This window comes from Scyliorhinus canicula, chromosome 6 (assembly GCF_902713615.1).
Source record: "Scyliorhinus canicula chromosome 6, sScyCan1.1, whole genome shotgun sequence".
Lineage (NCBI taxonomy): Eukaryota > Metazoa > Chordata > Chondrichthyes > Carcharhiniformes > Scyliorhinidae > Scyliorhinus > Scyliorhinus canicula.
In genome coordinates, this window is record NC_052151.1 from 50,691,441 (window position 1) to 50,716,909 (window position 25,469).

Below are 25,469 nucleotides of genomic sequence, written 5' to 3' on the forward strand. Positions count from 1 at the left end.
ACTGGCATTTATTGATCACCTATATAAGCCCTGGAAAGGTGATGGTGTGCTGCATTTTTGAAGCACTCAAATCCATATAATGAATGTGCTTCCACAATGTTGTAAGATGGAGAGTTTTAGGCTTCTGACTAGCAACAATGAAGCAACAGCTAAAATTGCCAGTCAGGATGCTGTGTGACCTGGAAGTAACAATATCCTAATACACTTGTTGCCTTTCGAGTTGATGCCCTTCATTCGTTTGGGAGCATCTGCTGAAGAAACTTCAGCGATTTACTGCAATGCACTCTGAGGAGTACACGCCACTGTTTGCAGTGTGTGCTGACTCACTCGACATGCCCTGGAGGCGAGGGAGTCTGAGGAATCAAGAACTGAACGACTTACTATAGAATACTCAGATTCTGATCTGATTTATTAACCACTGCACTTATTTGACTGATCCAACTGAGTTTCTGGTCAATGGCAACCAACAGGTGTTGAGGTGGTTCGGCTCTCTCGTTGAACATGGTCATTGTCTTGTACTCATATGATGTGAACTTGTCACTTACTAGCCAAAGTTGATCTTCTCCGGGCCAAACCTACATGTAAGTATAAAGTGCTGCTGAGAAGTTTGTGAATGGAGCTGAATATTCAACAATCACCAGTAAATGGCCTCATTTCTGGAGGAAAGGCCATTCAGGAAGCAGGTAAACATGAAAATAAAAGCAAAATGTTGTGAATGCGAACTGGAGCGAGAAACGAGAGTTTTGAAGAAGGATCAGAGGGAGCTCCCAGGCATTTCCTTTCAGCTTCAGCCGGGGAGCTCGGAGGGCGCATGCGCGGAACGCGTCCGCGCTCACGTCACGCGGACAACCCCGGGCCGCAGAGTCCCGCTGACGTCACATAGAGAAGGCGTCACAGGTGTGGCGGGGGTGGGAAAAGATGCGGTGTCGGCCCCTCCCCCCTCCTGCACGCACGCTGCACGCAGTGACGGCAGTGGCTGCTGGAGCGGTCGGCCTCTCAGCCGGTGTGTGCGCGCACACGCTGCGAGGAGTTTCTAGCGGTAGGTGTGTGCCCTACTCTGAATGGGTAAGAGTGGACAGGGAGATTGGCGCTTAAAAAAAGAGGAGAAACGCCGACGTGTCTGTTGGCGTGCTTCCAGTCGGGGGCGATTGTCTGGGGTGGGGAGGGATGGGTGCAGATCGGTCAGGGCAAAAGTGTTTATTATGTGTGTGGCCTAAATCGAAACTGAGTTTGCCGGTGGGGTAGGGGGAACTACAAGGCCCGGCGGGCTTTGCGGTCGCCGCAGCAACCGCGCATGCTCCCGGCCGTACATCCTGTCCTGCCCCGGCTGCTGGGCTGAATGTTGGCAGGCGAGACGGGTGCTCGGACGTGGCTGTTTGGAGATGGAACCGAAAACGCCGACATATTTATCTGTGTAATGTCAGCTCTCCTGCTTCTAAAACTGTGCTATTAGCCGGAGGGGGAGACGTTCTGTTTTGTTGAACAGACGACCGTTACCGTCCATAATTTGGAGCACTGGTGTCTGAGAAGTAAACGCAGAGTGAAATGCACCAGATATCTGTTGACCTGTTTTGAATGTATTTTTGTTTTTTAAAAAAGAAAACAATAAAGGTAATTGTCTACGTTTTAGTGGTTGTAAATTTCGTCCGCGGCTTTCCCATGATTTGAGAACTTAGATAGTCGCATTGGGATTTCTGTGGTCTTGAAATATTTTACTTGAACAGTAAACAACTGTAGGAGCATAAGGTTGATTGATCACAGGAAGCGGCCTGTTTCTGACTGGAGGTTTAGAGAAACATTGCAGGATTAGAGGCAGCATTAAAATACCTAGAGTCCTTACTGGGGAATTCTGCCATTACTTAAAAAGTGGGGAGCGCCTCCAACTTGCTCTGCTTTACAATAAGATCATGGCTGATCTGATAGCTGCCGTAACTCCAATTTCCTGCCACATAACCCTTGCCCCAACGGTGAGCAATTGTCCTACAGCTTCTGGAACTGTCATGTTTTTGCCTGTTGTCAGGCAGAGTTCCAGTTGCACATGCTTTGGCCATTGCTTTGTTTGCCAGCTTTTTTGTGCATGCATCAGACCTGGAGATCTCTTGATTTGCTCTCCAGGCAAGCAGCACCTGTCTTAGTCCACAAACTTACTCTTAAAGAGCAGCACCTCTGCTCCCATGGGCTTGCGTTGATGCAGAAATGTCCTTTCAATCTTGCGCCAGGTGTTGATCACCCCTCTGGACTCGCATAGATCCAAAATCTGTTTAACTCAACCGTGAATATATTCATTGTCCCAGTCTCCACTGCTTTCTGGTGTAATTCATGTATAGAATCCCTACAGTGCAGAAGGAAGCCATTTGGCACATCAAGTCTGCACAGACCCTCACCCAGGCCCCTGACCTGCCCTATCCCTGTAACCCAACATAACCTTTTTAGGCACTATGGGGCAATTTTGCATGGCCAGTCCACTTAACATCTTTTGGACTGTGGAAGGAAACTGGAGCAAACCCACACAGACATGGAGACAACGTGTAAACTCCACAGAGACAGTCACCCAAGGTCAGAAATGAATATGGGTACCTGGTGCTGTGAGGCAGCAGTGTTAACTAGCCACTGTGCTGCCCCTGTTATTGAAGTTGAACCATCCAAAGCCATTATAGAAGGAATTTTTAATAAATATCTTTGCTAATCTGGCTTGAACCACCAACAACAACTAGTGTTTAAAGAAACATAGATGTAGTGTGCAGAAGTGTTCCATTTGGCTTATCATGTCTGCCATCTGAAAAAAATCTGTCTGTTCTCATCCCACCGTTAGTTCTTGGTAGTTAGCTCTGTAGGCTATGGCACCTCAATAATGGATCCATGTGTTTTCTTTTAAAACTATGAAGGCTTCTGCCTCTGCCACCCTTTCAGGCTTCAAAACCCCAACTCGCTGGTGAAAAATCACTCATTAGCTCACCTTTAACCCTTCTACCAAATACCTGGTTATTGACCTCTGCTGTTGGTGAGCTCAATTGGCTGGCCGACTGGTTTGTGATGTGGAGCGATACCAACAGCATAGGTTCAATTCCTGTGCCAACTGTTCCACCTTACTTGCCCCTCATCTGAGGTGTGGTGACCCTCTGGGAATATGGCAACATTTAATGGAAATAGGTTCTTTCTTGTTCCTTTGTTTAAGAAGGGTAGCAAGGATAATCCAGGGAACTACAGCCTTACGTCAGTGGTAGGGAAATTACTGGAGAGAATTCTTCGAGACAGCATCTACTCCCATTTGGAAACAAATGGACGTATTAGTGAGAGGCAGCATGGTTTTGTGAAGGGGAGGTCGTGTCTCACTAACTTGATAGATTTTTCGAAGAGGTCACAAAGACGATTGATGCAGGTAGGGCAGTGGATGTTGTCTATTTGGACTTCAGTAAGGCCTTTGACAAGGTCCCTCATGGTAGACTGGTACAAAAGGTGGTCACATGGGATCAGGGGAGCTGGCAAGGTGGATACAGAACTGGCTAGGTCATAGAAGGCAGAGAGTAGCAATGGAAGGGTGCTTTTCTAATTGGAGGGCTGTGACTAGTGGTGTTCTGCAGGGATCAGTGCTGTTCATAGTATATATAAATGATTTGGAGGAAAATGTAACTGGCCTGATTAGTAAGTTTGCAGACGACACAAAGGTTGGTGGAATTGCAGATAGCGATGATGACTGTCAGAGGATGCAGCAGGATTTAGATCGTTTGGAGACTTGGGTGGAGAGATGGCAGATGGAGTTTAATCCGGACAAATGTGAGGTAATGCATTTTGGAAGGTCTAATGCAGGTAGGGAATATACAGTGAATGGCAGAACTCTAAAGACTATTGAAAGTCAGAGAGATCTAGGTGTACAGGTCCACAGGTCGCTGAAAGGGGCAACACAGGTGGAGAAGGTAGTCAAAAAGGCATACGGCATGCTTGCCTTCATTGGCCGGGGCATTGAGTATAAGAATTGGCAAGTCATGTTGCAGCTGTATAGAACCTTAGTTAGGCCACACCTGGAGTATAGTGTTCAATTCTGGTCGCCACACTACCAGAAGGATGTGGAATACTTAGAGAGGGTGCAGAAGAGATTTACTAGGATGTTGCCTGGTATGGAGGGCATTAGCTATGAGGAGCGGTTGAATAAACTTGGTTTGTTTCACTGGAACAACGGAGGTTGAGGGGCGACCTGATAGAGGTCTACAAAATTATGAGGGGCATAGACAGAGTGGATCGTCAGAGGCTTTTCCCAAGGGTAAAGGGGTCAATTACTAGGGGGCATAGGCATAAAGTGCGAGGGGCAAGGTTCAGAGTAGATGCACGAGGCAAGTTATTTACACAGAGGGTACACCTGCCGGAGGAGGTGGTGGGAGCAGTGACAATAGTGACATTTAAGGGGCATCTTGATAAATACATGAATAGGATGGGAATAGAGGGATACGGACCCAGGAAGTGCAGAAGATTGTAGTTTAGTCGGGCAGCATGGTCGGCACAGGCTTGGAGGGCCGTAGGGCCTGTTCCTGTGCTGTACTTTTCTTTGTTCTTTGTTCTTTTTTCCTATCCATTCTATCCAAACACTTCATAATTTTATTACCCTCACACCGAGCATCTTCTGTCTATCTGATATTTCCTGATAAAATTCTCCACTGCTGGCATAATCCTTGTAACCCTTGAGTGTGATCACACTCTGTAATGTGACCTGGACCGTATACCATAAGCTAACTAAGGTCCAACTGGTGTTTCATAAAGTTCAAACATAACCTTCCTGTTCAAGGTATCCTATGTGCTTTGAGCACCTTATCTATCTGTTCTATTTTCACAGATCTATAGACTCTAAACTTGTGTTCTTCTATGCTTTTCAGAATCCAATCATCAATAGTAAATCCTCTTGTCTCATTTCTCCTTCCCAAAAGCATTGCCTCACACATCTCTGTATAGAATTCAGTTCGTCACTTTTCTGCCCATCTGACAAATCCATTGATTTTTTTTCCCCTGCAGTCTACAGCTTCTTTCCTCAGTATCAATACATGGCCAATTCATAGCAAAGGACTGAATAGCGAACCCTACAGAACCCCACTTGAAACAGCGTTCCAGTCACACAAATACCTGTTGATTATAACCCTTTGTCCCAAACCATTGTGTAAATTGGGTGTAAATGCCACTTTATCTTGTGGGTCCCATGAACTTTGAATTTACTGATCGGCCTGTTCTCTGGATTGTTGTCAAAAACCTTGCTAAAACTCATGTAGACTACATCAGATTTCTGCCCTCATCAGCCATCCTCGTTACTTTCTCAAAAAATGCAATCAAGCTAGTCGGGCAGTACTTTCCTTTCGCACTTCCATTCTGACTGTCCTCAATGGCGGAGTGGGCTCGAAGTGCTGAATTGCCTACTTCTCCTAATTCCTATGTTCCTATGTATCCATACCTCTTTAAATTTCTATCCTCTTTCAGAATTTTTTCTGGTAATTTGCCCACCGACAAAGTTAGGTTGATTGGCCTGAAATTGCTCAAGCTAATCCTTCCCCCTTTTTAAAATGACTGTAACAGTATAAGCAGTTTTCTGCTGTCATGCCTGTAAGCCAGAGAGGAATGGAACATGTTCAGAGCCTCTGCTATGCCTTTTGTTTCCCTTGGCCGACTGGAATACATTTTGTCTGGCCGTAATGATTTATTCACTTTCAAGAATACCAAACGCCTTAATATTTCCTCCCCAACATCATAACGCCTTGAATAAAATGTCCCAAGGTGCTTCGCAGGAACTTTATCAAACAAAATTTGACTGAGCCACATGAGGTATTAGAACAGGTGACCAAAAATGGAGTTGCAAGGTGTGTTACCCTGAGAAGTGCTGTGCAGGGGAATACTGGTAATGTCAGAATATGGGACTTGGCATCTGAAAATGTTATGCCACTCACCTTCCCCGCCCTCCTGACACTCTAGATGCTCTTTGTGCAATGTCTCCAGGTTGGAGGCACCACCTTTCCGCTGCCTCGACCACTACCATTCATACCTGAAACAAAAATAGAAATTGCTGGAAATGCTGAACAGGCCTGACAGCATCTGGAGAGAACGTCTGTGACTTCTCAGCAGAACTGAGAAAATTTACAACTTCAATAGGTTTTGAGCATCTTTCCTGCCCTCTCTGACTAATCAGGGAACTTGGAGGTGGGAAGCTAATGCTGTGGCAGAGGGAAATAGACATGGAAACGATCACTAATAAATTGAGTTCCTTTTCCAGCAGGAACTAAGTGCACAAAATCCATCATCAGTGTTGCATGGTATTTGATCGTGGAGGGCATCAACTGATGTCCGCACAAGCACATTTTTCAGCATGCAGGTTTTAAAATTGAATACAGTGGCTTTTGTATATCTGTAAGTCAGTTGCTACTGGTCCCGTCAGGATTAATAGCGAACATCAACTCTAAATCTAGAGGTTGAAGGTGCATGCAATTCAACTTATTTACATTGAAAATCAAGTCCTCTGAATACATGCAGCTGGTGGCCTTTTTTTGTTTGGGTCTTCAGTCTCTACGATCGGGCACAGATAGTGCACTATTTTAAGAAAAAAAATGAGAGTTTAATCACCGGCAACATATTAGCCCTAGTACAGTGAATATTTGATCCCATGTTAGTAAGTTAACTTTATTCTTTATTTGTTCATGGGATGTGAGCCAGCATTTATTGCCCACCCCTGAAGGCATTTAAGAGCCAACCACATTGCTGTGGATCTGGAGTCACATGTAGGTCAGACCAGGTAAGGACGACAGATATCCTTCCCGAAAGGACATTAGTGAACCAGATGGGGTTTCCCCGACAATTGACAATGGTTTCATGGTCATCAAATCCCAGATTTTTTTTTTAACTGATTTCAAATTTCCCCATCTGCCAGGGTGGGATTCGAACCCAGTTCCCAGTGTATGACTGGATCTCTGGATTACTAGTCCAGTTACAATACCACTATGCCACTGTAAAAATCTGGTTGTATCATTCACACACCTACTCAGCATTCATGCACTATTTTAAAAAAGAAATCGAGTTAGTCATTCTGGATTTTATGTATCTCTGTGTGCCTTACTTTAGGTTTTCATTACATAATGATATGGTTGAGCCGATTCAACTAATCTGGCTATAACTGCTCGAGTTTTTTATGTTTTTCTTCTTGAGAAACTCAGAATCTCAGTTGAATAGTTTAATGTACTTTCCTTTTTTGTTCTGCCTGCAGATTTTGCAAGTTGCAGTAGCAATTTGATTTCTCTTCCTATGGATCAGTGAGTCAGGATTAAATGGAACTACCTCGTCTAACAGGAGCTTTGCGCTCCTTCTCAAATGTCACCAGGCAAGATGAATATATTGCAGATTCTTCAGAGATGATGGTGGGTTTTTGCAATTATATTTTCCATTTCAATCTGATCTAGTTTAAAATCAAGTAAAGACAAATGCTTCCAGGAGGGCGTTTGTACAATCTATTGTTCTATTCATGCTGGTCAAAGATGTTTGTATTTGTAGGGGTTGGTCAGAGGTTCCAACTATGTTTCTACTTTGCTTAGAGGGGGTTACGGCGTGAAGAGTAAGTAAAGACAAATCGGTGCTCGAGGCACGATATAAATGAAAGTTGTTTTACTTTTGCTAACCTGTAGTTTCTGCTTCAATAGCACGAGTGGCTAGTTGAAAAATGCTGAGTACATCTTAGAAGGCATTACTTGTGCATTCTTGCCCGAAATGTTCTTCTATTATTAAGTATTTTGAAAGTAGTTCGTTGTTCTTAGTCAAAAGTGCACAACAATTGGATTGCGCAGTCTATACTATCTTGGTTGCGTTTTTTTGATTTGATTTATTATTGTCACGTGTTTTAGTATACAATGAAAAGTATTGTTTCTTGCATGCTGTACAAACAATGCATACCGTATATAGGGAAGGAAGGAGAGACTGCAGAATTGCTTTTGACAGTGAAGAAAAACAATCAAAGGCTACTCAAACATGTTGGTGAAAGACTGACGAGGAATGTGAGCAGCCTGTTTAACACAGTGATTTATGGAACTTTAGTAAATTGAGCAATATGAATATCAGTGCTAGTATAATGTCAGGTATGTACATCCCAATAATTGGCTGATCGAACAAAACAACATGCTCCTCTAGCTGTTCATAATAGGCAGAGTACATTCCATGCTCAACCAGCCTGTGTTTGCAAAACCCATAGCAGTTTAATCATAGAATCATAGAATTTACAGTGCAGAAGGAGGCCATTCGGCCCATCGAGTCTGCACCGGCTCTTGGAAAGAGCATCCTACATAAGCCTACATCTCCACCCAATCCCTGTAACCCAGTAACCCCACCTAACCTAACCTTGTTTTTGGATACTAAGTGCAATTTATCATGGCCAATCCACCTAACCTGCACATCTCTGGACTGTGGGAGGAAACCGGAGCACCCGGAGGAAACCCATGCAGACACGGGGGGAACATGTAGACTCCACACAGACAGCGTCCCAAGCCAGGAATTGAACCTGGGACACTGGAGCTGTGAAGCAACTGTACTAACCTCTGTGCTACCGTGCTGCCCACGTTAGATGTGATTCCCTGATTGGGCAACACTTGCAGAACAATCCTAAGTATGCTGGTAGCTACACTAACAACCAATTCAAGATAATCAGTGAAGCTCATAACGTGGCTCATTTCTGCTTGCAAAAAGTAACATTCATTCATATGCAGGGACCCATTTTCTGAAAACAAAAAGAATATGTTCAAGCCTAGCATCTTATTTAAATTACCCAGAAGCATGGGAAACCATTTTTCTCCATGGCTGCACTTTGACCAATTCGAGTCGACTTGCCAAGCAATCTGCACCCATTTCCTCCTGTAGTTTAGAGTGCAATGTAGTTTAACTTTGGAATTCTTGCTTTTGTCATGATGAGTGCAAGACAAAAAACTTTGGCAATGTGTCTCTCTTTCAAGTTCTGTACAGCCAAGTGACTGTAAATTATGATTCATAACAAGAGTATGAATAGTCCATGAATTCGCTCACGACCCATGAAATGAAATCTGAAACCTGACTAACCCAAATGTATCCTTGTTTTCTTGGTAAACGTATATAATTAGTAGCATTGCTAAGTCTCGGATCCATGATGTTTGCTGTAGAAACAGAATGTCTTGCTAAATTGGAGCAAGTATTTGCTGTTTGATAGGAAGCTGGTGTTTTTCTATCCACAAGTTTTTTTTTCTATTTGGATTTTAGATTTTGTCCAATTATGAAATTTGGGGAAAAGCACTGGATCCATTTTTATAATAAAGTATCAACATTTTATGAGCTTTTTAGCTCTTTTCCTGAACTATGTTTATTTGAAACCGTAAAGCACTTTTTTTTTAGAAGTCTGCAGTTTTTATTAATCCTGTTACAACCGAATAAAGGCACTTTAAGCTATTTCTCTAAAATAGTAGAGACAAAATAGCTGTCCATTAACAGCTACACCAATGTATTAACGATACAATTAAAATTCTGTTCTGTGCATTATTGCAGAAATGATAGTTCACAAGTCTATTACCGTTTAACTATATTTTCCTCATGAATAGGAAATCCCAGCATTTTAGGTTTTGCAATGATTATTGTAATCCTAGTTAGATAGTTAACTGCCAGTCACCATCAGCTGGTGCTTTCTCCATGGTAACACTTCTATCAATCAACGTCCACTTTCCAACCAATCAGCACACTCCTCAAACAGTGTAAGTTGTTGTTTTCCCCTTAAATTGGTGTTATAACCCGAATGGGACTATATAGGTTCCCGTGACCTCTTGAATATGAATTTACCCTTTATGACAGGCAGGCCTTCCCCTTTAAGGGGGCAGGGTTTCCCCTTTATAAGGAGAGCCCCAGTTGTATTAAAAACCCCGGCCTATCTGTAAGTCGGGGAAGGAGACCCTTGGGGGTCCCTTAACGGAGTGGAGGAGTATTGTAATTGTATCAAAATAAACCTTGTTCTGTAATTTCTATTTCTGTCTGTGTTCTGCCTACAATTCAACCATTGATATTCTTGCAAAATGCTATGTTTTCTTTCTCTTACAATGGGATATTACTTTTTAAAGATTTTTGTTGTTTACTGGATGGAGGTCATTTAGTTATCTGTAATCTAAGTTTTGTCTGTTTTTCAACATATCATTCACAGGCCAAAAGATCAAAGCGGAAAGACCATTCCTGCAAGACAAGATTGACTTGGAAAGATATAACCCATTTAGTTGAGAAAGTGGCACAGACTGAGCATCAAAATGTCGGTGAAAATGTGAAAAATCTCTTAAAGGCTGCCAGACAGCTTGGTAAGTCAATATAGAGATTTGTTTTGTTGATTAGCCTTTGCATGCCTCTTAACTTAAGAAAGGATAGTCCACACTGGGTCGCCATTTCTTTCAGTGAGCTTTTAAAAACTAAAATCCTGCTCAGTTGAAACGTCACCATAGTTCAGTCACCAATATTGGATACTAAAACAACATATGAAACAATATGTCGTGGATGAGGTAAACATATTACACAGAATGCAGGCACCACAGGTGCATTTGTGATGCTACTACAGAATAAGCTAAAAATAAGTTTATTGCTTCCTCTAAAATTTCTTATTTCTGCTGATATTTTTAGTTTGGCCTAATGTCCTTCTTGCTAAAATAGGTTCCTCTAAATCAGAATTTTTTTTTTTGACAATGACATCTTGACATTTCAGCAAGAAGTACCAGTGCACTGAGTAAGAAGAGAAGAAATGACATATATTCATAACCAACCAGGTTGATTCTAAATTTGGATTTTCTGCATAGAGACTTAAATAATCTGTTTCTTAGGTAGCAACAGTTGCTCCAATGAGAGGCCTGAGCACCTATGTTGTGAGTTGATTCACGCTATCCTATCTTTGTAACATAGTATAGCATGATAAGACCACGATAAAGGAGCAGTATGAGGCTATTTGGCTCATCGAGACTGCTCCGCTATTCAATCATGGCTGATATGTTTCTCATCCCCATTCTCCTGCCTTCCCCGCCATAACCACAGATCCCCCTATTAAACAAGAACCTATCTATCTCTGTCTTAAATACACTCTGATTTGGCCTCCACTGCCTTCTGTGGCAAAGTGTTCCACAGATTAACCACCTCTAGCTGAAGAAATTCCTCCTCATCTCCGTTAAGGATCATCCCTTCAGTCTGAGGCTGTGTACTCGGGTTCTAGTTTTTCCTACTAGTGGAAACATCTTCTCCACGTCGACTCTATCTAGGCCTCTCAGTATCCTGTAAGTTTCAATTAGATCCCCCCTCATCCTTCTAAACTCCTATGAGTGCAGACCCAGAGGCTTCAACCGCTCCTCATATGGCAAACTCTTCATTCTAGGGATCATTCTTCTGAACTTCTTTCGGACCCTTTCTGAGGACAACACATCCTTCCTTGGATACGGGGCCCAAAACTGCTCACAGTACTCCAAATGGGGTCTGACCAGAGCCTTATACAACCTCAGAAGTGTATCCCTGGTCTTGTATTCTATCCCTCTCGACATGAATGCTAATATTGCTTTTGCCGACTGAACCTGCACGTTAACTTTAAGAGAATCTTGAACTAGGACTCCTTAATCCCTTTGTGCTTCTGATTTCCTAAGCTTTTTCCTTTTTGGAAAATGGTCTATGCCTCCATTCTTCCTACCAAAGTGCATGACTTCAACTCTTCCACGTTGTATTCCATCTGCCACTTCTTTTCCCATTCTCCTAGCCTGCCCAAGTCCTTCTTCAGCCCCCCTGCTTCCTCAATGCTACCCTGTCCCTCTGCGTATCTTTGTACCATCTGCAAACGTAGCCACTCTGCCCTCAGTTCCTTCTTCCAGATCTGGAATTAAAACCGGATAACCATGAAACCGTTAGTTCATTAATGTCCATTAGCGAAGGAAATCTGCATGTGATACCTGATCTGCAGCAATGTGGTTGACTCTTAAATGTCCTCTGAAATGGCACTGAACTCAAGGGCATTGGGAATGGACCCAGCCAGCGATCTTTGTAATTCAATACCCCAAGAGGGTTGTAAGTACCCAGTTGTTGAGCATATTTGAGACAGCAATCTATAGATTTTTGAATTCTAAAGGAATTAGATCTGGGGATAGTGCAGGAAGTTGGAACAAAGAAACGTACAACACAGGAACAGGCCCTTCGGCCCTCCACGCCGACCATGCTGCCCGTCTAAACTAAATTCTTCTACACTTCCTGGGTCCGTATCCCTCTATTCCCATCCTATTCATGTATTTGTCAAGATGCCCCTTAAATGCCACTATCGTCCCTGCTTCCACCACCTCCTCCGGCAGTGAGTTCCAGGCACCCACTACCCTCTGTGTAAAAAAACTTGCCTTGTACACCTCCTCTAAACCTTGCCCCTCGTACCTTAAACCTATGCCCCCTAGTAATTGACCCCTCTACCCTGGGGAAAAGCCTCTGACGATCCACTCTGTCTATGCCCCTCATAATTTTGTAGACCTCTATCAGGTTGCCCCTCAACCTCTGTCATTCCAATGAGAACAAACCGAGTTTATTCAACCGCTCCTCATAGCTAATTCCCTCCATACCAGGCAACATCCTGGTAAATCTCTTCTGCACCCTCTCTAAATCTTCCACATCCTTCTGGTAGTGTGGCGACCAGAATTGAACACTATACTCCAGGTGTGGCCTAACTAAGGTTCTATACAGCTGCAACATGACTTGCCAATTCTTATACTCAATGCCCCGGCCAATGAAGGCAAGCATGACGTATGCCTTTTTGACTACCTTCTCCACCTGTGTTGCCCCTTTCAGTGACCTGTGGACCTGTACACCTAGATCTCTCTGACTTTCAATACTCTTTTTTTTATAAATAATTTTTATTGAAATTTTTACAAAATACAAAGTATAAACATCTTAACTCTATTAACATACAACCGCGGTAACACCCCATGAACAGTACCCCCCCAGCTTCGAAAGCAACTTCAAACAAAAAGAAAGAACAAAAACAAAGAAAAAGAAAGAAGAGAAAAACACAAGAGAAAAAAAAAGAGAGAGAGATAGCACCCTCCGCCAACCCATGTGCACAGTTCTCCCTCCCCCCAATCCTTACCCCCCTCCCCCCGGGTTGCTGCTGCTATCGGCCTATTTCCCTACCGTTCCGCCAGGAAGTCCACAAAAGGCTGCCACCGCCTGAAAAACCCTTGTACTGATCCCCTCAGGGCAAATTTCACCCTCTCCAATTTAATGAACCCCGCCATATCAGAGATCCAGGCCTCCACGCTTGGGGGCCTCGCATCCTTCCATTGGAGCAAGATCCTCCGCCGAGCTACTAGGGACGCAAAGGCCAGAACACCGGCCTCTATTGCCTCCTGCACTCCCGGCTCCACTGCAACCCCAAAATTTGCGAGTCCCCAGCCTGGCTCGACCCTGGATCCCACCACTCTCGACACCGTCTTTGCTACCCCCTTCCAAAACTCCCCCAATGCTGGGCACGCCCAAAACATATGGGCGTGGTTCGCTGGGCTCCCCGAGCACCTAGCACACCTGTCCTCTCCCCCGAAAAACCTGCTCATCCTCGACCCAGTCATGTGGGCCCTATGCAGCACCTTGAACTGTATGAGGCTAAGCCTCGCACAGGAAGAGGAGGAATTCACTCTCTCCAGGGCATCCGCCCACGTCCCCTCCTCGATCTCCTTCCCCAGCTCCTCTTCCCATTTCCCCTTCAGTTCCTCCACCGAGGCCTCATCTACCTCCTGCATTACCCGGTAATAGTCCGAGATCCTCCCTCCTCCAACCCACACCCCCGAGAGCACCCTATCCCACACCCCTCGTGGGGGCAGCAAGGGGAACCCCTCCACCTGCTGCCTGGCAAACGCCCTCACCTGGATGTATCTAAACATGTTCCCCGGGGGGAGCCCAAACTTCCCCTCTAACTCCACCAAGCTCGCGAACCTCCCCTCCACAAACAGGTCCCTCAACCTCCTAACCCCTGCCCTGTGCCAGCCCAGAAATCCGCCATCAATGCTCCCTGGAGGGCAGCACGGTGGCCTAGTGGTTAGCACAACCACCTCATGGCGCTGAGGTCCCAGGTTCGATCCCGGCTCTGGGTCACTGTCTGTGTGGAGTTTGCACATTCTCCCCGTGTCTGCGTGGGTTTCACCCCCACAACCCAAAAGCGTGCAGAGTAGGTGGATTGGCCACGCTAAATTGCCCCTTAATTGGAAAAAATAATTGGGTAATCTAAATTTATTTTTAAAAAAATCAATGCTCCCTGGGACGAACCGATGGTTCCCCCGTATCGGAGCCTCCATCGAGCCCCCCATTTCTCCCCTGTGCCGTCTCCATTGCCCCCAAAGTTTGAGGGTAGCCGCCACCACCGGGCTCGTGGTATACCTCGTTGGAGGGAGCGGCAGCGGCGCCGTTACTAGCGCTTCCAGGCTCGTGCCCACACAAGACGCCGCCTCCATCCTCCTCCACGCTGCCCCCTCCTCGTCCATTACCCACTTGCGCACCATCGCTGCGTTGGCCGCCCAGTAGTACCCACAGAGGTTGGGCAACGCCAGCCCCCCCCTATCCCTGCCTCGTTCCAGGAACACTCTTCGAACCCTCGGAGTCCCATGCGCCCACACAAATCCCGTGATACTGCTGTTGACCCTCCTGAAAAAGGCCTTCGGGATAAGGATGCGGAGGCACTGGAACAGGAACAAAAACCTCGGGAGCACCATCATCTTGACGGACTGCACCCTTCCCGCCAGTGACAGCGGTAACATATCCCATCTCTTAAACCCCTCCTCCATCTGCTCCACCAATCTTGTGAGGTTGAGCCTGTGCAGGGCCCCCCAGCTCCCCGCCACCTGGACCCCTAGGTACCTGAAACTCTTCCCTGCCTGCTCCAATGGGAGCCTACCAATCCCCTCCTCTTGATCCCCCGGATGCACCACAAACACCTCACTCTTGCCCAGGTTCAGCTTGTACCCCGAGAAGCCCCCGAATTCCCTAAGAATCCTCATCACCTCCGGCATCCCTCCCACCGGGTCCGCCACATACAGCAACAGGTCGTCCGCGTACAGCGACACTCGATGCTCCTTCCCCCCCCCCCCCCCCCCCCCCCGCACCAGGCCCCTCCAGTTCCCTGACTCCCTCAGTGCCATGGCCAGGGGCTCAATTGCCAATGCGAAGAGCAAGGGGGACAGGGGGCACCCCTGTCTCGTCCCCCAATGCAGCCGAAAGTACTCCGACCGCCTTCTATTCGTGGCTACACTTGCCATCGGGCCCTAGTAGAGCAGCCTCACCCACCGGATAAACCCCTCCCCAAACCCAAACCTCTCCAACACCTCCCACAAGTACTCCCACTCAACCCTATCGAAGGCCTTCTCCGCGTCTAACGCCACCACTATCTCCGCCTCCCCTTCCACAGCCGGCATCATAATGACATTGAGAAGCCTTCGCACGTTTGTTCAGCTGCCTTCCCTTCACAAACCCCGTCTGGTCCTCATGTATGACCCCAGGCACACAATCCTCTATTCTAGTGGCCAGGATCTTTGCCAGCAGCTTAGCATCGGCGTTCAGCAGCGAAATCGGCCTATATGATCCACACTGCAGAGGGTCCTTGTCCCGCTTCAGGATCAAGGAAATCAGCGCCCGTGACATAGTTGGGGGCAGAGCCCCCCCCTCCCTCGCCTCGTTAAAGGTCCGGACCAACAGAGGGCCCAGCAGGTCCAAATACTTTTTATAGAATTCAGCCGGGAACCCGTCCGGCATCGGCGCCTTCCCCGACTGCATGCTCCCTATCCCTTTGACCACCTCCTCCAACTTGATCGGCGCCCCTAGTCCCTCCACCTGCTCCTCTTCCACCCTCGGGAATCGCAACTTGTCCAAGAAGCTCCCCATTCCACCCCCCTCCACCGGGGGTTCAGACCGGTACAGTTCCCCATAGAAGTCCCTGAAGATCCCATTGACATCTACCCCCCTCCGCACCACCTTCCCAGCTCTTCCATCACTCCCCCAATCTCCCTGGCCGCGTCTCGCTTCTGGAGCTGGTGCGCCAGCATCCTGCTCGCCTTCTCCCCGTGTTCATACACCGCCCCCTGTGCTTTCCTTCACTGGGCATCCGCCTTTCTAGTCGTCAGTAGGTCAAATCTGGCCTGAAGGCTACACCTCTCCCCCAGCAATCCCTCCTCTGGGGCCTCCGCATATCTCCTATCCACCTGCACCATCTCCCCTATCAGTCTTTCCCTTTCCCTCTGCTCCCCCCTCTCCCTATGGGTTCGGATGGAGATCAATTCCCCCCTCATCACCGCCTTCAATGCCTCCCAGACCGTCCCCACCCGGACCTCCCCGTTATCATTGGCCTCGAGGTATCTCTCAATACACCCCCGGACCCTCCCGGCCACCTCCTCCTCTGCCAGCAGCCCCACCTCCATGCGCCAGAGCGGACGTTGGTCCCTCTCTTCCCCCAGCCCGAGGTCCATCCAGTGCGGGGCATGATCCGAAATGGCAATGGCGGAGTATTCCACTTCCTCCACCCTCGACACCAGCCCCCTGCTCAGGACAAAAAAATCAATCCTCTAGTAGGCCTTATGTACATGGGAGAAAAACGAGTATTCCCTGCCCCTTGGCCTCGCAAACCTCCAAGGGTCCACCCCCCCATCTGGTCCATAAATCCCCTCAACACCTTAGCCGCCGCTGACCTCCTACCCATCCGGGACTTGGATCGATCCAATGGGGGATCCAGTAATGTGTTAAAGTCTCCCCCCATGATCAGGCCCCCCGTCTCCAGGTCCGGAATGTGGCCCAACATACGCCGCATGAACCCCGCATCGTCCCAATTTGGGGCATAGACATTCACCAACACTACCCGCTCCCCCTGCAGCTTGCCACTCACCATCACGTACCGCCCGCCACTGTCAGCCACCACCTTCAACGCCTCAAACGACACCTTCTTCCCCACCAGGATCGCCACCCCCTCGCTCTCCTCATCCAGCCCTGAGTGGAATACTTGGCCCACCCACCCCTTTCTCAGCCGGACCTGGTCCACCACTCTCGGGTGTGTCTCCTGGAGCATGGCCACCTCCGCCTTCAGTCCCTTCAGGTGCGCAACTACTCGGGCCCTTTTGACCGGCCCATTCAGCCCCCTCACATTCCAGGTTATCAGCCGGATCCGAGGGCTCCCTGCCCCCTTCCCCTGCCGATTAGCCATACCCCATCCCTTGCCCACCCCCAGCCAGCGTCCCACGCTCTGCCAGTTTCCCACGGCGGCAACCCCCCCCCCCCAGCACCCCCTGCGTCTTCCAGCTCCTTCCTGACCGTTTCAGCAGCAACCCGGTACCCCCCCCCAGGCTAGTACCCCTCCTAGCCGCGCCCCCCCCTCTACAGCACTCCCGTGAGCCAGCTATCTTCTGCTGACCCCGGCGGCTCCCGTCCTACTTTCGGCTCCTCCCAACGTGGGACTGCCCCTCCTCCATTGTGGACTTTCAATACTCTGAGGGTTCTACCATTCACTGTATATTCCCTACCTGCATTAGACCTTCCAAAATGCATTACCTCACATTTGTCCGGATTAAACTCCATCTGCCATCTCCGCCCAAGTCTCCAAACGATCTAACTCCTGCTGTATCCTCTGACAGTCCTCATCGCTATCCGCAATTCCATCTACCTTTGTGTCGTCTGCAAACTTACTAATCAGACCAGTTACATTTTCCTCCAAATCATTGATATATACTACGAACAGTAAAGGTCACAGCACTAATCCCTGCGGAACATCACTAATCACAGCCCTCCAATTAGAAAAGCACCCTTCCATTGCTACTCTCTGCCTTCTATGACCTAGCCAGTTCTGTATCCACCTTGCCAGCTTACCCCGGATCCCGTGTGACTTCACCTTTTGTATCAGTCTACCATGAGGGACCTTATCAAAGGCCTTACTGAAGTCCATACAGATAACATCCACTGCCCTACCTGCATCAATCATCTTTGTGACCTCTTCGAAAAACTCTATCAAGTTAGTGAGACACGACCTCCCCTTCACAAAACCATGCTGCCTCTCACTAATACATCCATTTGCTTCCAAATGGGAGTAGATCCTGTCTTGAAGAATTCTCTCCAGTAATTTCCCTACCACTGACGTAAGGCTCACCGGCCTGTAGTTCCCTGGATTATCCTTGCTACCCTTAAAGGAACAACGTTGGCTATTCTCCAGTCCTCCGGGACATCACCTGAAGACAGTGAGGATCCAAAAATTTCTGTCAAGGCCGCAGCAATTTCCTTTCTAGCCTCCTTCAGTATTCTGGTAGATCCCATCAGGCCCTGGGAACCTATCTACCTTAATATTTTTCAAGACGCCCAGCACCTCGTCTTTTTGGATCTCAATGTGATCCAGGCTATCTACACACCCTTCTCCAGACTCAACATCCATCAATTCCTTCTCTTTGGTGAATACTGATGCAAAATATTTATTTAGTGCCTTGCCCATTTCCTCTGGCTCCACACATGGATTCCCTTGCCTGTCCTTCAGTGGGCCAACCCTTTCCCTGTCTACCCTCTTGCTTTTTATGTACGTGTAAAAAGCTGTGGGATTTTCCTTAACCCTATTTGCCAATGACTTTTCGTGACCTCTTCTAGCCCTCCTGACTCCTTGCTTAAGTTCCTTCATACTTTCCTTATATTCCACACAGGCCTTGTCTGTTGCCAGCCTTCTAGCCCTGACAAATGCCTCCTTTGTATTTTTGACGAGGCCTACAATATCTCTCGTTATCCAAGGTTCCCGAAATTTGACGTATTTATCCTTCTTCCGCACAGGAACATGCTGGCCCTGAATTCCTTTCAACTGACAAAGCCTCCCACATGTCAGATGTTGAATTACCCTTAAACATCCTCCCCCAATCTAAGTTCTTCAGTTCCCGCCTAATATTGTCATAATTAGCCTTCCCCCAATTTAGCACATTCACCCTCGGACCACTCTTATCCTTGTCCACCAGCACTTTAAAACTTACTGAATTGTGGTCAGTGTTCTCGAAATGCTCCCCTACTGAAACTTCTTCCACCTGGCCGGGTTCATTCCCCAATACCAGGTCCAGTACAGCCCCTTCCCTAGTTGGACTGTGCATATTCTTTTAAGAAGCCCTCCTGGATGCTCCTTACAAACTCTGCCCCGTCCAGGCCCCTAGCACTAAGTGAGTCCCGGTCAATATTGGGGAAGTTGAAGTCTCCTATCACAACAACCCTGTTGTTTTCACTTGTTTCCAAAATCTGTCTACCTATCTGCTCCTCTATCTCCCGCTGGCTGTTGGGAGGCCTGTAGTAAACCCCCAACATTGTGACTGCACCCTTCTTATTGCTGATTTCTACCCATATAGCCTCACTGCCCTCTGAGGTGTCCTCCCGTCGTACAGCTGTGATATTCTTCCTAACCAGTAGTGCAACTCCGCCACCCCTTTTACATCCCCCTCTATCCCGCCTGAAACATCTAAATCCTGGAATGTTTAGCTGCCAATCTTGTCCTTCCCTCAACCCAGGTCTCTGTAATGGCAACAACATCATAGTTCCAAGTTCTAATCCAAGCTCTAAGTTCATCTGCCTTACCCGTAATACTTCTTGCATTAAAACATATGCACTTCAGGCCACCACCCCCGCTGCTTTCAGCAACATCTCCCTGTCTGCTCTTCCTCAGAGCCATACTGGCCCTATTCCCTAGTTCTCCCTCAATGCTTTCACCTTCTGACCTATTGCTCTGGTAAGCACCCCCCTGCCATTCTAGTTGGCTTTAAGACTGATCAGCTATGAATGTAATGATGGCAGAGCAGGCTTGAATGGCTTGCTGGCCTACGTCTGCTCGGGAGTCTTATTTTTTTGTGTAGGAATGGGTCATAATTTGCATATTCCCTTTCCTCAAGCTGAACTTTGCTGGTCTTTCTACTAGTTCTACGGAAGCAGGGTAAACATTGCCATTTCCATGATGCAACTGTGTGTTTCTGCTCTTCATCAGCGGCTATTGAATATTCCAAATTAAATTTTTGACTTAAACTCCAGGCAGGTTTTTCTATAATTTTTATTGATAAATTTTGGATTTTATTTTAGCAGCATTTTGCATATTTGTAATTCCCAGCTCCACAAAAGAATAAGGCAGATGAAAGTTGAGAAATTACTTTTGCAACTTGGTTAATTTTGTGTTTCTTACTGCTCAGTTAATATATGTTGAAGAAAAATTAACTTGGTTTCTAATTTTTCATCTGTCCATTCAGTTCCCATTGGCAGATAACAAACAAGTCAAACTGTTCTTCATTTTTTCCTTTAATCAAGTGAATAATTTGCAAAGAAGTTCTTATTTCAAAAGTCTGTCACTAACTTGTTTCCTGCATATTTATGAGGCTTTAAAAGGTATGATGCAACAGATATACAATGGATCCAGGACTTTTAATTGTATAGATATGAAATACAGTATTACTGTGGCACAGTTAGGTAATCAGCAAAGGCAGCAAGGTAAAACTTTGAATGTTAAAGTTTATGGTTCTTTGAATGATTAACGTAACAATTTTCTCTGGCCAATATAGTGCTACAATAGCACACAAGACCTTTTAAGCTGTTAAACAGATGAATGATATGCAGTAATGGGTCAGATATGGTTCTGAACCCTCTAGCAAAGCACAATCAATACATTTTGTTTGATGCACCATGTTTTAAAAAAAATCAAGGTTATTTGCCATTTATGAAAGATAATTTTTGTACATTTTATTTAGTAGATTCACTTACTCTGATTTGTGTTCCTACAGCAAGTGTACAGCTTATTAGGTGGCTATTTTTATGCTTTTATAAAATAATTACTTTGACACATTTCGTTCGAGATCATGATGCGCTCAAGGTGACATGCATTTTACATTAGTGTAACTATCCGGGCTACTTCATCGATAACTATTCTAAAGTCAAATGGTAAACTGCTGCTTCCAGATGTACAGAACTTCAGTTAGCGTCTAAGATGCCACGAATTACATCTTGAGAGCTTTTATATAGTTTGTACTTTGAAATTATAGAATTCTCCGGTCACGTACTGACAGTAATGTGTTTTGAAAGTTTTAAACTGTCCAATGGGGTATTTAACCGTTGTAACTTAATTTAATTCTAAAATCTGTCTGAAAGTAAAGAAATGTAAACTTCATTTGCATTTAAATAGCACCCATTAATGAGGCTGGATGGTTAAAATGGGTGTTTGGTGAATTGGACATTCTGAATTCTCCCTCTGTGTACCCGAACAGGCGCTGGAATGTGACAACAAGGGGATTTTCACAGTAACTTCATTGCAATGTTAATGTAAGCCTTCTTGTGACAATAAAGATTATTATTATGATTATATTATAATTTTCTTTCTGGAAGGTGAAACTGTAATATATGTGAAATACATAATTTAAAACAGTATTAAGCAACATTTACAGAACAAATAAAAATTCATAATAAAGAATGTTCCTCTAACTAAAAAAGGAACATATTTTAAAAAGAAAAACACAAAAATATGTAATTGCACATGTCTCACAGTATGCAAGATACAGCCCTTTGTGCATTTGCCTTCAAATGGAGGAAGAACTGAAGAAGATGAACATTAAAAAGTCAAATGAACATCATACAACCAGGACAATTGGTAAAAAAAAAGGAAGTTAAAAGAAGTTCACATGTAGAATAGACCCCTGAACCAAGAACAACTAGGATAAACAAGACTGAACAACAAATTTGTTCACTAATGATCTTTAGGGAAGGAAATCTGCAGTCATCACCTGGTCTGGCCTACACATGATACCAGACCTACAGCAATGTGGTTGACTCTTAAATGCCCTCTAAAATGGCCTAGCAAGCCACGAGTTCTATCAAGCCGCTACGAAGTCAATAAAAAGGAAAGAACCTGGATGAACTACCCGGCATTGACCTAGGCATTGGAAATTCCAACTGCAAACCGAGCCCTGTCACTCCTGCAAAGTCCTCCTTACTAACATCTGGGGGCTTGTGCTAAAATCGGGAGTGCTGTCTCACAGACTAATCAAGCAATAGCCTGACATAGTCATCCTGACTGAATCATACCTTACAGATAATGTCCCAGACACCACTGTCACCATCCCTGGGTATGTCCTGTCCCACTCTATCATTACCACCAAGTCAGGGGATCAACCTTGGTTCAATGAAGAGTGCAGGAGAGCATGCCAGAAGCAGCGCCAGGCATACTGAAAAATGTGGTGTCAACCTGGTGAAGCTATAACACAGGACTACGTGCATGCCAAACAATATAAGCAGCAAGTGAGCTAAGCAATCCCACAATGGATCAGATCTAAGCTCTATAGTCCTGCCACATCCAGTCGTGAATGGTGGTGGATAATTAAACAACACGCTGGAGTAGGAGGCTCCACAAATATCCCCATCCTCTGTGATGGAGGAGCCCAGCACATCTGTGCAAAAGACAAGGCTGAAGTATTCTCAACAACCTTCAGCCAGAAGTGCCGAGTGGATGATCCATCTCAGTCTCTTCCAGAGGTCCCCAGCATCATAGATGCCAGTCTTCAGCTAATTCGTTTCACCCCACATCATATCAAGAAATCATTGGATAGTGCAAAGGCCATGGGCCCTGACAGTATTCCGGCAATAGTACTGACGACTTGTGCTCCAGGACTTGCCATGCCCCTAGCCAAGCTGGTCCAGTCCAGCCAGCTACAATGCTGGCATCTATCCGGCAATGTGCAAAATTACCCAGGTATGTCCTGCACACAAAAAGCAAGAAAAATCCAACCTGGCGAATTAACGCCCTATCAGTCTACTCTCAATCATTAGTAAAGTGATTGAAGGAGTCATCAACAGTGCAATCAAGTGGCCCTTACTCAGCAATAACCTGCTCACCGACACTCAGTTTGGGTTCTGCCAGGGTCAGTCAGCTCCTGACCTCATTACAGCCTTGGTCAAACATGGTCAAAAGAGCTGAACTCCTGAGGCAAGGCAGAATTTGACATTTGATCATGTATGGCATCAAGGAGCCCGAGGGATCAGGGAGAAACCTCTCCACTGGTTGGAGTCATACCTAGCACAAAGGAAGATAGTTGTGGTAGTTCGAGGTCAGTCATGCAGTCCCGGGACATCACTGTAGTAGCTCCTCAGAGTAGTGCCCGAGGCCCATACATGCTCAGCTGCTTCATCAATGACCTTCCAACATAATGTCAGATGTGGGGATGTACGCTGATGATTGCAGCACCATTCACAACTCCTCAGACTCTGAAGCAGTCCATGTGTAAATGCAGCAAGATTCGGTGGCAATAAATCAAACAATTACCATCACTGAATTTCCCCATTATCAACATCCTGAGGGTTACCATTGACCACAAGCTGAACTGGACTATTCATATAAATACTGTGGCTACAAGAGCAGGTCAGAGGTTAGGAATCCTGCAGCAAGGAATTTCCCTCTTGACTCCCCAAAGTCTACAATGCACAAGTCAGGAGTGTGATGGGATACTCCCCACTTCCCTGGATGCGTGCAGTTCCAACAACACTCGAAGCTCAATGCCACCCAGTACAAAGCAGCCTGCTTAATCGGCATCCCTTCCACAAACATTCACCCTCTCAAATACTGATGCACAGTAGTAGCAGGGTGTACCATCTGCAAGATGTACTGCAGGAACCAAGGCTTCTTAGGCAGCATCTTCCAAACCCACAGCCACTACATCTAGAAGGACAAAGGCAGTTGATACATGGAAACACCACCACCTGGAAATTTCCCTCCAAGTCACTCACCATTCTGACTGGGAAATACATTGCCGATCCTTCGCTGTCACTGGGTCAAAATCCTGGACCTCCCTCCCTAATAGCACAGTATGTATACCTACACCACATGGACTGCAGCGGTTCAAGAAGGCAGTTTGATATATCGTTGTCTGTGATGGTCTCCTTGTGCATAGTGTCAAGCTTGTTTAGCTTGTGCTGCTGTGTGATGCTTGATGAGTGTTATCATTACTGAATGGTGCAGAGACCTTAAGACGGGGTGGCACAGTGCATCACAGCACCAGGGACCTGTGTTGAAGCCCAGCCTTGAGTGTGTCTCTTGTGCACGTTCACCCCGTGGCTGCGTGGGTTTGCTCCCAGTGCTCCAGTTTCCTCCCACAGTCCAGAGATGTGCAGGTTAGATGGATTGACCATGCTAGAATTGACCTTTTGTATCCAAAGATGTGCAGACAAGGTGGGTTTATGGGGATAAGCCAGGGGAATGGACTTGGGTAGGGTGCTCTTTCAAAGGGTTGGTGCTGACTCAATGGGCTGGATGGCCACATTCTGCACTGTTGGGATTCTATGGATTCTATAGATGCCCTATTGAATTAGCATACTTCTGTTTTCAATTCAAGCAGTGGGCTCACTGTGCAACTGCAGTGTAACTCACTGTATTCAGAAATCCATTCCTTACCAGCCTGTGTTGCATTTTATTCACAGATTTCTTTAGTCGCAATTCATAGTTTTGCACAGTTAAAAAGAATGGGTGTGCACTTAACAAAATAAATCAAAATTAGACAGACTATTTCAACATTTTCCCTTGACAAAGGGGTGTATTGCATTAGTATCAGTGCAAATATTTCCATAAATATGTGCCATCTGCTTAGTTACCTTGCTTAATTTCGAACATTTTGACTTCCCTGCCCAAATAGGTCAGAAAACATTTGCTGCTCCGTTTTTAAAAAGGTAAATTCAGCCAAAGAAATAACTTTCTTGAAAATGAGTCTGCTCTAATTTGTTTATTTGTCAATTCATGCTGACACGCTGCTGTATTGTCTGAAAACTAATTCCTGAATTGAAGAATTGAATAGAGGGAACATGAGGTTAAAAAGTTCAGATTGGGTCATTTTGCTGTTCGTTATGATCTGGGGTTAGAGAATCTAAAGGCTCACCATTAATTTGCTATTCCACATTAAATTAAGTCCCTGAAAGATTGAACTAAACATAATTTGGTATAATGCAGAAGGAAAAGTGATCAAAATTTCACAAGTGGCCTTTGCAGTGCAGCGATGCAGCTAAAATCTGGCTTCCATAAAGATTAGGATCTTGCCAAGCTCTTAAATATAAGCCAATTATCATGTCATTCCTTTTCAAAGAGTGGCTATAATTAATGTCACCATTGAGATTTGTGTTTACACCTGTCTCATAACTTGATAAATGTCTTTATTTGGGTGATAGCTGAACAAAATAGAGAAATTAACTCTTGAATCTGTTATTGCATAATTTGCATCACATTTTTACCTGTGTTATAAACCCCACTGATGTGAAATGCGAGGTATCCCAAAAGAAGGGTAACTTGGAACACCGGTTCTTAGCGGTGTATATTGTCTGCGAGAAAAGATATGCAAACCAAGGAGGAACAGTCCAGTCACTTTGTGATCAATTATTAAAGAATATTTATAACTTAAAAGAAAAACACCCCCACAACAAGAAGGTACACTTAATTACACTGATGGCTATACACATACAGT

The 25,469-nt window shown here is 45.8% G+C and overlaps 1 protein-coding gene across 4 annotated transcripts in view; it reads left to right on the top strand.

Annotated features, from left to right (window-relative positions):
- Positions 1-914: 914 nt before the first annotated feature.
- The window catches only part of ascc3 (activating signal cointegrator 1 complex subunit 3), a 661,661-nt gene continuing 637,106 nt past the window's right edge, over positions 915-25,469 (top strand). For 2 of the 4 annotated variants that reach the window (XM_038799272.1, XM_038799275.1), the window contains exons 1-3: positions 915-1,039; positions 7,229-7,379; positions 10,163-10,310. In XM_038799272.1, the coding sequence (XP_038655200.1) occupies positions 7,290-7,379; positions 10,163-10,310 (238 nt within the window). In that variant the 5' untranslated portion in view covers positions 915-1,039; positions 7,229-7,289. Of the gene's footprint in view, positions 1,066-1,211; positions 1,612-7,228; positions 7,380-10,162; positions 10,311-25,469 lie in introns of those variants that run through there. The other 2 variants (XM_038799274.1, XM_038799273.1) reach the window with 2 other exon arrangements.